The following is a 15,381-nucleotide window of genomic DNA, read 5'->3' as shown; positions in this document are numbered from 1 at the left end:
TTCTATTAAATATACTCTTTTAAGTTTAGACGTACATTTGCACTTCTTCAACTTTAATATGGTAAAACCAAATATCGTACCGAACCGAAGTTTAATTTAACGATTACCGAATTACCCAACCGATGTTTATAAGTATGGTATATGGTATTTATGTTCAAATATCGATTACCGAATTACCGAACCCGACCTTTAAAAATATTGAACCGAATGCCGAACGCCCACTCCTAATTTTAAACATGTCATGTGGAAAGTTAAAATTAAAGTATTACGAAAAAAAAATAGGTCATTCGTTTTTAAACAGAGGAAGTATCTTTAGAAATTAAATACTCACCAACAAAGTAATTAATCAGTTGAGCTATTAATATTTTTCCTTACACATATGTGAGCTAGATGCCAGGATTATTGTTATAATGAGCATCTATATATTTTTCACGTACACTATGCTAATCTTTTGAATTTTATGCATAAACGAAAAAAGACATAATACATAAACATATTCTTTAACTTAACCACAAATTACATCTATGACTTTCAATTTTGGGTGTGTACAAGTAGATACTTAAACTTGTATAAAGTTGAACAAGTAGACACACGCGTCCTATGTGACATAATACACATATGCCGTTATGCATGACAAAAATTGGTCAAGTAGAATGCCACATAGGACATATGTGTCTACTTATTCGACTTTATACAAGTTCAAGTGCTTACTTGTGCACACCCAAAATTGGAGATTATAGATGTAATTTGAGGCCAAAGTAAATGACATGTTTATATATCGTGCCTTAGATATGTGAGTTTTCTATATGAATTTATCACTGTATGTCTATTAAAGCACACTTGAACTATCACTTATTTCAGTTTCTCACCTGAAGTATCAGGTACGAGAAGCAAGCAACCAATAATTCGGATGGGTTTCAATAAACATTCAGTTCGAAACATTTAGTGATAATTCTAGTAAGAAACTCACACGCCTAATAGTTCATATATGAAACTCAAAAACTTGAAATACTTTAAATAGAAAACATATAGCCGCTCATCAAAATAATACTTTAACTAACAAACATATAATTTTTGCAAAAGAAAATCTAGATATAACAAACTCAAAAATCAAAATACTTGAAACGTGTTTTCATCCTTTAACTGAACAGTTTGATGCACTAAACTCCTACTATGTGCAACGTTTGGGGAGGGGTCCAACCACAAGAGTTTATTGTACGCAACATTTTTGGAAGAGACTATTTTTAAGAGTTAAACACTTGACATTCTAATCATATGACAACAACTTTACCGATTACTCCGGTTTTCAATCTTTAGCTCCAACAAAAAAAAAATCGTTATTTTTTTTTATAATTCCAAGAAATAAAAAGTTAAAATTAAAATGGAATTTTCATTTTTGTTGCCAAACTTGAACAAAGGATCACCGTTAGATTACACCAACGTGCATCACACACACAGTATATATACTTTACCTCCAACTTTTCCTCCTTTCCCCTCTTTAAAAAAACCCTCGTTCTTCTCTTCTCCACACAGCTGCACTACACCAATTTACTCAAATTTATCCATAATCCGTACATCTATCATTTTCAAAGGTAAATCACTGTTTCAATTTCTTGTTCTCCATTTTTTTAGGATTTTTTTGATATATTTTTCGACATTTTTTCGTTATTAGGTATTTTTACCGATTCAATTTGTGATTTCTATTTTTTGCTGATATTTTTGGTTATTAGGTAGTTTTTACCGATTCAATTACTGTTTTTTCCATTTTTCTCAATTTTTTTGTTGATATTTTTGGTAAATAGGTACTTTTCCCGATTCAATTTGTGATTTTCCATTTTTATCTGAGTTTTTTTGGGTACTTTTTTTTTTCTTTTTTGGTTATTAGGTATTTTTCCTGATTCATTTTCTTATTTTTTATTTTTTAGGTATTTTTCCCGATTCAATTTTTGATTTTTCCAGTTTTTTCTTGATATTTTGGCCTTTTTTCAGATTCAATTTGTGATTTTCCATTTTCAACTGATTTTTGATATTTTTTCCAATTCAATTTCTGATTTTCCATACATTTCTGACTTCTTTTTGGATGGATATTAGATGGTGTCGGATGCAGCGAAGAAGAGAGATGCACAGAAGAAGGCGGCAGCAGCTGCAAGGAGGGGAGGAAAGGGTGCTGCAACCTCAAAGGCAGCTGCAGCAAAAGGGGCGGCGGCGGAAAGTAACTGGGTTGACAGTTTGGCTAATGGAATAGGGGATCTAAAGATATCTGATCGGACTTGTACTGGTGTTTTGTGTTCGCATCCGCTTTCGAGGGATATTCGGGTTGGTTTTCGCGTTGTAGATGTGTTCTTTTGTGTATTCGTGTTTTTAGATTCGTTGTTGTCAATGCATTTGCTGTTTGATTGGTTAGATTTATGGTATTTGATTGTGTTTGTGGGTATAATTTATCATTGTTTTATTGAGCTGAGGGTGTAGGTTAAGTGCTGCGTACACAATACTCCACTTGTGGGATTACATTGAATATGTTATTCAATTTATTACTCTTATCTCTTTATTTAATTGTAGTTATGACTTTCATGTTCGTGATTGATGCATTTGATGTGATGTGTTTATGAGTATACTTTCTTGTTTTATTATGGTTTATTTGAAACCATCTCTCTATCTCTACGAGGTCTGGATATGTTCCTGTTGTTGTATAGGTTCAATTTATTACTCTATCCCTTTATTTCGTTGTTGTTACATCCTTCATTTTTGTATTCCCTTTTGTTAACTGCTTCGAGATGTGTTACTTGGGTCTATCTGGAACTACCTCTATTTGTCAAGATAGGGTAAGGTCTGCACATACACTATCCTCTCCCGATCCTACTTGTGAGTTTACACTGGATATGTTAAAGTTGTTGTTTAGGTTCAATTTATTAGTCTACCGCTTTATTTCATTGTCGTTACAACCTTCATTTTTGTATTCCTTTTTGCAAACTGCTTTGAGATGTGTTACTTGAGCCAAGGGTCTATCTGAAACTTGATAAGAGACTAGCCATCTGTTTAGTTAGGGGGAAGGTCTGTATACATGCTCTACTGCACAAAGTTTCAGTGGAGAAGCATCTTTCTTAAATGAAATGCTAAAATGTAGAAAAAAGGCTTATTTTGTATATAGATGTTTTAGCTACTTTATTTATGACAATAACAACTACTCATCAAACTCTTAAGAAGTTGGGTCAGTTATCTGTGCTATAATATCCATTCTGCTCTATTTGGACACGTTTCACTCTATTTTAACATATTTAGCTACAAGAACATATCCAGTCTAATCCCACAAGTGGTGTCTGGGGTGGGTGGGGATAGGTAGTATGTATGCAGAACTTACCTCTAGCTACAAAGGTAGGGAGGCTGTTTGAGGTAGACCCTTGGTTCCAAACAAATGTAATGAAAGCATGATGGAAAGGAAAAACCTACAGCAAAATAGAAAACATAGTAAGTGAAACATCAAGTAATAGTGAAAATTAGGAGAATAAGATATTGTGCATATACAAGCTAATACTACGATGCTCGGCTACCTAACATTTTTTTTGGAAAACCGTGGTGTCCGGCCCGGCTTTCGCGCACTTAGATTTAATCCACGTGATACCTGCCACCTCCCACCAGCAACAAAAGATATCAGGTAATTTTGTCCACCAAGGAAATAGATAGATAGGAAGAATCACCTAGTGTTTTTTGTCTTTGCTAGGATTCACCAGCATTCGATCCTGAGACTTGGGCTTTCAACCCACTTCATTACCGCTATGCCACACCCTTTAGTACCTAACATCTGTAGTTATATATTTCTTATATTGAATCGTTTCAGCTTGCCTACACATATGGGAAATCAAGTGTTAATATTTTTTTTATCTTTTTGATGTCTCAATTTTTAGCATTATATGTGGTTACAAAATTTGTGATATTTCTTAGGCTTCAACTTGTTTTCATTCTTTTGGGCATCGTAATGGTGATTTTCCATGGTTTTGTTGCTGCAAGTGTATTCCAATGTTTATTTATTGACCATGGTCTAAAGATCTAGTATTAAAATAAGGTCCATATTGTTGTCAGGAGGAGTACATATTTATATTATACGTACATTACTTGTTATAAAGAGTAATAAGTCATAAAATAATCTGAATATTAGGATGTAGAACCTTTTGATTCTATCTTTTATTTGGTATGTCATTGTGTTGATTTGGTGCTCTTTGTTTTACAGATAGAATCTTTATCAGTCACTTTCCACGGACATGATCTTATAGTTGATTCTGAACTGGAGCTCAACTATGGCAGGTAAGCCTTGTTATTTTCAATTTTCATGTACTGCTGTGTACCTTGGCTTAATTGATGTTCAAGTTCTGACATCATATTTTCGCAGACGTTATGGTTTGTTGGGATTGAATGGCTGTGGGAAGTCTACTCTTCTTACTGCTATAGGCTTGCGGGAACTTCCCATCCCAGAGCACATGGATATTTTTCATCTTTCAAGGGAGATCGAGGCCTCTGACATGACCTCCCTTGAGGCTGTCATCAATTGTGATGAAGAGAGGTTGCAATTGGAGAAAGAAGCTGAAGCTTTGGCTGGACGGGTATGATGTTGTTAATATTAAATTAATGTTCCATGGTTTAGTTTTTCCTTTGGATAATATGACCGGTTTCATCTTTATTGTAGGACGATGGTGGTGGAGAGCAACTTGAACGTATCTATGAGCGTTTAGAAGCTATGGATGCAGCCACTGCTGAGAAACGTGCTGCTGAAATCTTGTTTGGGCTTGGATTTGATAAGAAAATGCAAGCAAAGAAAACACGTGATTTTTCTGGTGGCTGGAGAATGAGGATTGCTCTTGCGCGAGCCCTATTTATGAATCCAACAATTTTGTTGCTTGATGAGCCGACAAACCATCTTGGTAATCTTCTCGTACCATTTTCTAGTTCTAGTAGAATAGATCTTTCAGATTTTATTAGTGTTTTCTTGTGCTAGATTTTTATATGGACGATGTATTCAGTTATCAGCCATGCAGCGTCTTAAATTGAATATGAAGGGCATCCAAAGTGGTTCATAAAGGTGTTGAGTCATTACACCATTGTCTGTTTTAGTTGGATCCTTGGATTTTTCACAACCAACCAGAACTATTCTTTGGCTACTCCATCCTCTCACACATAACATGTCAAGTGTGAACCACATAATTGGGTTGCATGTGTGGGTGGGTGATGAATTGCATAACATGATATATTGGGTATACGAGGGCATCAAAAGGGGCCTATAAAGATCTTTCCTTGAGATGTTGGGTTAGATACTCGGTTTTTCTCGCAGTACACTCACATAAAGATACTGGCTGACACCTCTGTGCATTGTTGCAGTCTGGTTTCAGCAGCTCTCCTGGCTGTTTTTATGTTTCCTTTTTAATGTTAATTTTTTAGAAAAAAATTCTTATTAATTGAAAAGGGGCAGTTACCTTTGAAGTGATGGAAAATATTAGTGCATCCCCTGAATACTTTAAGTCTTTAACACTCTTCATTCATGTCCTTTTTAAAGTTGACATGTGTGGCTCTTCTTGAATGCAGATCTAGAGGCCTGTGTGTGGTTGGAAGAGTCGTTGAAGAATTTCGAGCGCATTCTGGTTGTCATTTCACACTCGCAGGACTTTCTCAATGGTGTTTGTACCAATATCATCCACATGCAAAACAAGAAGTTGAAAATCTATACAGGGAACTACGACCAATATGTGCAAACCCGTTCAGAGCTGGAAGAGAACCAGATGAAACAGTACAAGTGGGAGCAGGATCAGATTGCTGCAATGAAAGAATATATTGCTCGCTTTGGGCACGGTTCAGCTAAACTAGCCCGTCAAGCACAGAGTAAGGAAAAGACATTGGCTAAGATGGAGCGTGGTGGGCTTACTGAGAAGGTGGGGAGGGACAGCGTCCTGGTTTTCCGGTTTACTGATGTCGGCAAACTTCCTCCTCCAGTTCTACAGTTTTCAGAAGTTTCTTTTGGCTACACACCTGATAACCTCATCTACAAGAATCTTGATTTTGGTGTAGATCTCGACTCCAGAATAGCACTTGTGGGCCCCAATGGAGCTGGAAAGAGCACACTGCTTAAGCTGATGATAGGGGATTTGTTTCCCACTGACGGCATGGTTAAGCGTCATAATCACCTAAAAATTGCACAGTACCACCAGCACTTGGCCGAGAAGCTTGACATGGACATGTCGGCTCTTCAGTACATGATGAGAGAGTACCCAGGGAATGAGGAGGAGAAGATGAGGGCAGCAATTGGGAGGTTTGGCCTCACAGGGAAAGCTCAAGTAATGGCTATGAAGAACTTGTCAGATGGTCAACGTAGTCGGGTGATTTTTGCATGGCTGGCTTATAGGGTACCTCACATGCTGCTGTTGGATGAGCCAACCAATCATCTTGATATTGAAACAATTGACTCACTTGCTGAGGCATTGAACGCATGGGATGGTGGGATGGTTCTAGTCAGTCACGACTTTAGGCTCATAAACCAGGTGGCCCATGAGATCTGGGTATGTGAAAATCAGGCTGTGACACGGTGGGAGGGCGACATCATGGACTTCAAGAAACACTTGAAGAAAAGGGCCGGATTGGGTGAATGAAGTAAGATACTATGTGTTACATTAGAATGTGATGGTATCACTGTTTGCCCTTTGGTTGTTTAGTGCCTAAGGCAATGGTGAAATCAGCACGGCCCATCACTGAAGGTGAAGGGGAGAAAGACCAGTAAGACCTAAGTAACATTAGCTAAGACCACGCCTAGAGCCGGGTGCTAGAGAGAGGAAGTGATCAAACCATGGTCACATACCGTTTGAACTCTGGTTGTTGTTCGGGCTTAGTCCACTATTTTTGTTATCCTCTTTACATATTCTCTTAGGTTTCGGAGAGCTTACATTACAGCTTATTCCTTATGATCACAAATTCTATATTATATTGCTATGTACTCCAGATTTTTTCAAAGCTATTATGGATTTTTGAAATTATTTTCTGTCTAGTATGTCTGTTTCTTTTCTATGTTGTTGTAATGTTCTCTGTTCAAGTAGTGCAGATGTATAAAACAGTTCAGATGATTCTTGATCAACAAGAAGCGCGGGAGCATGAGGAGCTGAAGTTTACTGACGGTAAGTAAGGGACATTTAAATTTAGTATTCTTTGATCAATAATAGACATATTATAGAAGGTAGATACTATCCCCAAGTGTGTGATGAATGGAGGAGGTATCACAGGTACTATTACTAAATCCCTTTAGTAAAGATGTAATGAAAATGTGTGAGGAATGAATAATAAGGTATCACAAGCACTAATTTTTTTTTGGTTTCGCATCCGGTGTCCGGTACTCGCATTGAAGCCCGACTTTAATCTTGATTCGCGGCGGGTAGGGCTCCATTTGGGGGTAGTGCTCCCTACTAAGAATTTTTTCATACTCAGGGCTTGAACTCGAGACCTGGAGCAACCCCATCCACTGCACCACATCCTTTGGTGGTATCACAAGCACTATTACTTAATCCCTTCAATATAGTGTGATGTAGAAAAGTGTACAAATCCTTGTTTTCAATAATATATGATACACTCAATATTTCTCCAACTGGTGGGATAGGGTACTCCCGAGCAGACCAAAAAAGTGTCGCCAAAAATGCATTTGGACGTTCATACCCCATCAATTCATAAGTTAACAACACGAAAAATCTTAAAAAAAATCCTCAGTTTTTGCTATTTTACTCATGCCTTTAAAAAAGCTTTATTTGCCTCTTCAAAGCAATACAATCCATTGAAAATCATCACAAGTGGACCAAAAAAGTTTCACCCAAAATGTATTTAGACGCCCACACCCCTATTAATGTATGAGCTAACGCACACGGCAAATCGCAAAAAATCCTTAATTTCTGCTATTTTTTTGTTCATATATCTTTAAAAAAGCTCCATCTGCCTCTTCAAAACAATACAATTCATTTAATAGATCGTTATGATCAGATTTCAGAAGTTTCATCCAAAAGGCATTTGAATGCCCACACCCTCATTAATTAATAACCTAACACACGAAAAACATCGCAAAAAATCTCAATTCCTACTATTTCACTCATGTATCTTTAAAAAATTTCGCTCGCCTCTCTAAAATAACATGATCCATTTAATAGGTCGTTACAAGCGAATCCATGAAGTTTGCTCAAATTGCATTCGGACACTCATACCCGCATCAATCCATAGGTTAACACATGAAAAATTACAAAAAAAAATCAAAATAAAATTACCCAAGTCTTATTATTTCGCTCATATTTCTTTTAAAAAGTCTTTGTTCGCCACTCCAAAGCAACACAACTCATTTAATAGGTCATCACACATGAACCCTGATGTTTTACTCAAAACGCATTCGGACGTCCACACATTCATCAATCCATAGGTTAACACAAAAGAAAATTCAAAATCGTTCTATTTTCCACGTCTTTAAAAAAAACTCGGCCTGGCTCTTCAGAGCAATACAATTCAAAATAAGCCATCAAGAGCGGACACAAGAAATTTCACCTAAAAAGCATTCAGACAAAAACTTCTCATCAATTGATAGGCTAACGCACACGACAATTCGAAAAAAAAACTCAATTCCTACTATTTAGCTTATATGTCTTAAAAAATGTCTGTCTCTCCAAAGCAACACAATTCATTTAATAGGTCATCGCGAACAAACCCAAGAAGGTTCCCCACAAACGCATTCAAACACGCACAACCCTATCAATTCATAGGCAAACAAACGACACATCGCAAAAAAAAGTCCTCAATTCTTGCTGTTTTGCTCATATGTCTTAAAAAAACTCCATTCGTCTTCCCAAAGCAACACAATCCATTTAATAGGTCGCTACAAGCTGATCCAAGAAGTTTCACCCAAAAGGCCAAAACACATTCGAATGCTCACACCCTCCATCAATTCATAAGCTAACACACATGACAATTCTAAAAAAAATCTTATTTTTTATCTGTTTAGCTTATATTTCTTAAAAAAACTTCGTCGGCCTCTCCAAAGCAACACAAGCTATTTAATAGGTAATCACAAGCGAATCCAAGAAGTTTCACGTAAAACGCATTCGGACGCCCACACCCCATCAATCCAACATAATTCGTAATAGAGAGATAATTTTAAGAGTACACCGCTATAATAAACGACATTATTGTTATAGGTTGGATGCCATTATAGAGAAGTAAAATATAATATAAAAAATCGATTCCGAAAAAAATCAGGCCACTATAATGAAATGTTGTTATAACAAAGTGACGTTATAGAGAGGTCTGAGTCTGACTGTATATATAACTAAATATATATATATATATATATATATATATATATATGACCTAATGTACGAGACACCCTGATCAATACCAATTTTCCACTACACACATGTAAAAAGCAAGAGTGAATTAAATTAAATATTAAAAAAAAAGTAAAAGCAGGATGAAGTATCTCTCAGTAAAAGAAATTAAATCTTCCTTATATACTCAAATAGTATAACAATATATATATATATAAATATAAATATACATGTAATGCATGCAACAACTATATAGTATTAATTAACTTGAAGAAGTTATAAATTGAGGGGATAATCAAGAAATAGAAGTGCTACCATCATAAAGGATGGTCAATTATCCCTCTATTTAGTTTCGTGTAACGGTCAAAAATAAGAAATGTAGCGATTCAAAAAGAACGGTTTGATTAACAATTCTTCGCTGCAATTGCATCGATCCACTCCTTGAAGAAAAACCGTAATACGCCCTGATCAGGAGCTAAAATAGCTTATAGTAATTTTTATGCAAATCAAGCTAAAATAGCTTAGTGTAGTTTTTTCTCCATTATTTTTAGAGATAAGCATTCAGTATCCTCCTAAACCACGGTCAAAGTTGATACGACATCCTCCGTCTTCACAGGGGTCCTATTACGCCTCTGAATTCAATTTTAGCATATTTTTATCATCCTTTTGTGCTGATGTGGCATGGGCCCACATCAAAGGTGTCACATCAGCTTAAAAGGTTGACAAAAGGTGCCATGCATGTCAGCTGAAAAGGTTGACATAAATATGATAAAACTTGGTTCAGGAGGGTAATAGGACCCCCGTGAAGTTGAAACGCATCGTAGCAAATTTGTTCATAGTTCAGGAGTTACTAGTTGCTTTTTTTCTCTTATTTTTAACAACTTTTAACCATACTTGATTGTTCATGAACCAAAATTCTCTCAAATTCACTTGGCCTGCATGGGACAGTAAGTGCACCATCATGATCAAAGCCATATTCCTCAGCAGCTTGTTCCAATAACTTCAAGAATGAAGGATGTGTTAAACATTTCAATGGCACAACAAACCTCTTCAATTCATCTTCATCATGATCAACAGCAATCACTGCAAAATGCCCCTCTTTAACGTCCTTGGGCACGCTATTCGAGGGGTCATTATTATTCCGATCTGGTTGGTTATGCTGATGCTGGTTATCGAATTCGGCTGTCAATCTTCTCACCAATGAGAGGCTCCTTTGTAACTTCTCCACCACAATTTTCAAATTCACAATCTTGTTTATCTTTGGCATTGTGATGAAAATAATAAAATTGTCTTTTGATTCTAGGGTTTTGTTTTCTTGGTTTTTTTCTTCTTCTTTTTTGTAGGGTTTTCTTGCTCACTTGGTGTGCTTTTTTCTAAGCATGTTATGCTTAGGTTATATAGTGTTGGAGGAGTGAGAAGGCAAAGTTTTAGAGATAACATCTAAGGGTGTGTGGCTTATGTTGGGCTAAGCTATAACCCTCCAAATTTATTCGTAACATGATGCGATATTGTTCACTTTTAGGTCAGGCCGGTATGTACGATTTTCCCTTTAGGCCTCAATACACACCACTAGATAACGGTATTCAACACTTTATAAGTAACTCTTTTTCTCCTTTCTACTTTCCATCAACAATAACGATATACCCAGTGAAATTCCACAAGCTGGAGTTTGAAGGTGGTAGAGTGTACGTTGACCTTACTCCTATATTATAAAGGTAGAGAGGCTGTTTTCGAAAGATCCACGGTTCAAGTAACGCATATCAATTCAAACGAGTGTAAGCTGACCTAAACACTACGTTTAGAAGTCGAGAGATAAGGTCAAATTGAGAAAGTACATAATTGGATTGAATTTGGAGTAAATATTGGGAGACCAAAGCATGTGAATGAATTTTCATTTCACCTATGAAATGTCCCTTCTATGAAACTACATGTAGGTCCTATATGTTGTATACATATATATACTTCCAATTATATATTGAAATTTATTTTTCCTAAAACTTCCCTAATTCAGTCTTTTTCAACTTCACTACGAAATCTTTTTTAGTTACTTAATTGGTTCAAGAATATACCAACTTGAATTATTATTAGTTTAATAATTAGGGTTACTGAATAAATCGATTGCTTGAAATTGCGGGATGGATAGATTTTCTTTATTTATATGTGTATGGTAACATTTATAAAAAGAATTGACCAACATACTTTGAAAATAATAAAATATAAATAACGAGATACTCATCGATAGAATATTGAGAGGGTAAGGTGTATGTACCTTATAACTTGAGAGGGTAAGGTGTATGTAGCTTATAACTTTACCTCGTGGAGGTAGATAGACTATTTTTGGAAGAGTTATGATCAATGGAAATAAATGAAGCTTAGATTTTGTCATCTACATGATCAAATAAACAATGATTAAGAACTTACTAATACAAATTAATATATTGTAGCTAATAGGGGTGTGCATCGGTCGGTTTGGTTCGATTTTATGTATTATCGATTTGATTTATCGGTTATCGATTTTTAAATACGTTAAACCAATAATCAAACCAATAAGATATTTTTTATTGTTTTTTGGTTTTTCGATTTTTAGTCCTTAACGGTTCGGTTTTCGGTTTAACCGATAAGAAAATAAGCATAAAATAGAAATAGTAGCAACCAACAAAAAAAGAAACGAAATTTTAGTTGCAGAAAAATCCTACATGATATGTTTTATTTTACAAGAATCTTCAAGCTTGAATAGGCTTTCGGAAAATTGAATAGATTTATAGAAATGAAAGAGAAATATAGAGTAAGTTTTATAAAACCATTTAAAAACTGTTAGCTCAATAATCCAATAATAATAAATCAATAATATTTTTAGCGGTTCGATTTATTGATTAGTTCGATTTTTACACAAACCCTAGCAGCTAACTTGTTTAAACACCCTAAAAGGATTCATGCACCTTAATTTAGGTACTGATTAAATTCTAATTTGTCGTCTTGCATCCTAGCTACTAGCATTTCTAAATTCATTATTTGAATAATAAAAATGATAGCTCAAAATCTTTCTTTGTGTTAGAAATATTGTAGAGTATCTTTTTCCTAGCTAGCTAGTAACCATTCAATTCAAAAATGTGTATATATATTATATAATATAATACTTTCCAAATGTAATGCAATGTATCCCACATTGGTGGTGTTACATGATAATTTGTCAACTTAATTATATGAGTGTGACAATTTGAGCAATCCTTCACTCACGAGTTAATTTTTGGATTAGTAAGTGCAAAAATCATATCTACTAATTATGTCATAGTCGCACCTATCTCAATTATTGATTTACTCAATATTAGGTCCATTTTATGTTTTCTGTGCTTCAATTGACAGGTACGGGCATGCGAGGAGTGTCGAATGTAGTAATTTGTCATGTTATATGATCTTTGAGCAATCATCACCTCATCGATCAACTAGTTTTAAGGATGAGTTAAGCTAAGAGTGATCGTATCTTCTCATTGTATTAGAGTCGCACCTTTTTCAATTTCTGATTTATTCGATACTGAACTCTCATATTATATTGTTCATACTTCAATTGATTTGAACACTTTTTGCTTCTAAGTTTTTGTAGTATATACTAAACGTCGGATAAAAAATTTAAAAATAAAAATATTAATTATAAGAAGGAAAAAACTACTTTCTTCGTTTGCTTTTACTTGTCACTAATTTTCTAATTCTATTTCTGCTTTTACTTGTCATTTTTGCTGTATCTACAAATGACAACTTCTTTTTTCTTATTTTATTCTTAGCATTACTTGTTTTCTCTTCAAATTAATTTCATAGCACAATGAATATCATTTAATAAGGGTACAATGGTAAAATAATTATGTTATTAGTTATTTTTTTTAATGAATGTGCTACGTCAAAATGTGACAAGTAAAACCGAATGGGAGGAGTAGAAAATATAGTTATATTAAAAGCTAGTAATATATATGTCTCATAACATAATTGAAGATCCTAACATATCAAGTATTCATGCAAACACCAACATGGGTTGTGGTGCAGTGGTGGGACTGCTTTACCCTTAACTAGAGGTTTCGGGTTCGAGTTTTGGGTATGAAAAAAATCTTGTTGGGAGCGCTACCCCCAGAATGAACTGTGCAATGCGCGATCCAAATTAGTCGAGACTCCAATATAAACACCGGACACCAAGTGGAAGAAAAAAAATATTCATGCAAACAAAAATCAAAGACTAGATTATTATTATTACATGCCAAAATATCTTTTTAACAAAAGTATTTTCTAATTTATCTGTCATTGCCCACAAGTGCATCATCGCACAGAAGGAATTGTCAAGTCAACTATGTCAAAAAGTTGTCTAATTCATTTTTTTTTTTTTCTCAATTTGTATCTGATATCTCTATTGGGGTCCCGATTAATTTGAATCGCGAATTTATTTTAGTGGCGAAAATTCCAATAATATTTTCTCGATATCCAAAGCTTGAATGCAGGCCTTTAATTAAGGATGAAGTAGTCTCACTGCTATACCACGAATTGATGTTGATGTGTAACCCTATTTTACTCCTTGCAAACATGTTTTTAGTATTCGCGAGTTAGAAATAAGCGGACTTAACCTGTTGACATTCACCCTAGGATATATCGCGCTAACGCTCACAGCAGGATAAATTCTTTTTTCTTTCGAATAAATTTGTTACGTCCTGCGAATCGATGAATATTTCAAGTAGAACTTGGAACTCCATCGTAATATATATGCAGTAGTACACTTATGGGTATTCACGATTTGGATAAAAACCGATTCAGATTGAAAAACCATACCAAATAAATTTTTATTTGGCTTGACTTTACATTATTAAAAACTAATAATATTTAATTTGAAAAGCGAATAATATTTAATTTGGTTTTGATTTTATTAAAAGAAATAAAAGAAATAATCGAAACGAACAGACAAATTATTAAACCCAATATAATCGGTTATGTATGTATTTGAGAAAAGTACAAGAAATTTTAAAAATTGCATTCAGAATACTTATCGTCCTTTTTAAAAAAATTTATCCTAAATACTTACCATCATTTTAAAGTTTAAAACATAATTTTTTTTATGCATTAATTTTAGCAAAAAAATATTGTATATCTCAGAATACTTATCGTCTCAGAGATTATTTGATACTTTATAAAATATTGTACGAAACAAAAATACTACCACCACACATTGTATATCATATACTAAGGATTATAATTTCGAAAAAATTTAAGAACAAGCTAATGGACTAACACACCAACTTAGGGCGCATAAGAACATTTAGGGAATTGTAGATGAACAATATTTGATTTTTAAATATTATTTAATACCACATAAAATATTGTACGAAACAAAAAAACTACCACCACATATGTTATATCATATTCATATTCTAAGCATTATAATTTCGAAAAATTTAAGGTCAAGCTAATGGACTAACACACCGAGTTAGCGCGCATGAAAACATTTAGGAAATTGTAGATGAAGAATATTTAAATTTTAGAAATTATTTAATACTACATAAAATATTGTACTAAACAAAAAAAACTATCACCACACATTTTATATCATATAAGATCTCATGAATCATAATTGCCCCCACTAACATGGAACTTACAATATTTTGTTATGTATGGCCAAACTAAGATAAGAGGCGGAGATAGAAGTTCAGATATGTTGGGTCGGATGTATTCACTACATAATTATTTTATGTGTGTGCATTTGTTTTTATAATGAGGTTTATTAATAAAAACACAAAAAGTTAACAAGGAAAAAAAAGTTTTACCTTATTGATTGTAATGAAGTAACGAATTTTTATTAATTAATAAACACGAAAAAAATAAGAGCTAGAGAGAATTAAATATTCTATAATCATAATAGATCTTATTATGACAATACAAATGGCAATGAGGATGTTCATGTAATGTAAAAATATAAAGGTTAAGAAAAAAAAAAGAATTATCATCTTTAATTATATTTTTATAAATGTATGAATTAAAAGAGATAAATTAGTCGTCTAAGATAACTTGAAGTATTTTTCTTTTGTAT

The 15,381-nt window shown here is 34.2% G+C and overlaps 2 protein-coding genes across 2 annotated transcripts; one reads left to right on the top strand and one right to left on the bottom strand.

Moving 5' to 3' along the window:
- The first annotated feature begins 1,410 nt into the window (after window positions 1-1,410).
- LOC107847440 (ABC transporter F family member 1) lies at window positions 1,411-7,021 on the top strand. The gene is made up of 6 exons (XM_016691680.2): window positions 1,411-1,592; window positions 2,092-2,316; window positions 4,226-4,299; window positions 4,385-4,595; window positions 4,679-4,913; window positions 5,572-7,021. The coding sequence occupies exons 2-6, from the start codon at window positions 2,092-2,094 to the stop codon at window positions 6,627-6,629; spliced, it is 1,803 nt and encodes a 600-aa protein (XP_016547166.2). The 5' UTR covers window positions 1,411-1,592; the 3' UTR covers window positions 6,630-7,021.
- Window positions 7,022-9,632: 2,611 nt separating this feature from the next.
- LOC107847145 (auxin-responsive protein SAUR50) lies at window positions 9,633-10,850 on the bottom strand. Its single transcript, XM_016691379.2, has one exon. It carries the CDS (start codon window positions 10,588-10,590, stop codon window positions 10,198-10,200), a length of 393 nt encoding a protein of 130 aa, XP_016546865.1. The 5' UTR covers window positions 10,591-10,850; the 3' UTR covers window positions 9,633-10,197.
- Window positions 10,851-15,381: the final 4,531 nt, after the last annotated feature.

Source organism: Capsicum annuum, unplaced genomic scaffold (assembly GCF_002878395.1).
Source record: "Capsicum annuum cultivar UCD-10X-F1 unplaced genomic scaffold, UCD10Xv1.1 ctg4543, whole genome shotgun sequence".
Taxonomy (NCBI): domain Eukaryota; kingdom Viridiplantae; phylum Streptophyta; class Magnoliopsida; order Solanales; family Solanaceae; genus Capsicum; species Capsicum annuum.
This window is presented reverse-complemented; position numbering and strand designations above follow the sequence as displayed.

What these genes read in the sequence shown, in the direction of transcription:
- LOC107847145 (XM_016691379.2), bottom strand. Translation starts at nt 10,590, where the DNA reads ATGCCAAAGATAAACAAGATTGTGAATTTGAAAATTGTGGTGGAGAAG.
- LOC107847440 (XM_016691680.2), top strand. Translation starts at nt 2,092, where the DNA reads ATGGTGTCGGATGCAGCGAAGAAGAGAGATGCACAGAAGAAGGCGGCA. An exon ending in CGCTTTCGAGGGATATTCGG is followed by an intron (nt 2,317 to 4,225) that starts GTTGGTTTTCGC and finishes TTTGTTTTACAG; the next exon opens with ATAGAATCTTTATCAGTCAC. An exon ending in CTGAAGCTTTGGCTGGACGG is followed by an intron (nt 4,596 to 4,678) that starts GTATGATGTTGT and finishes TCTTTATTGTAG; the next exon opens with GACGATGGTGGTGGAGAGCA.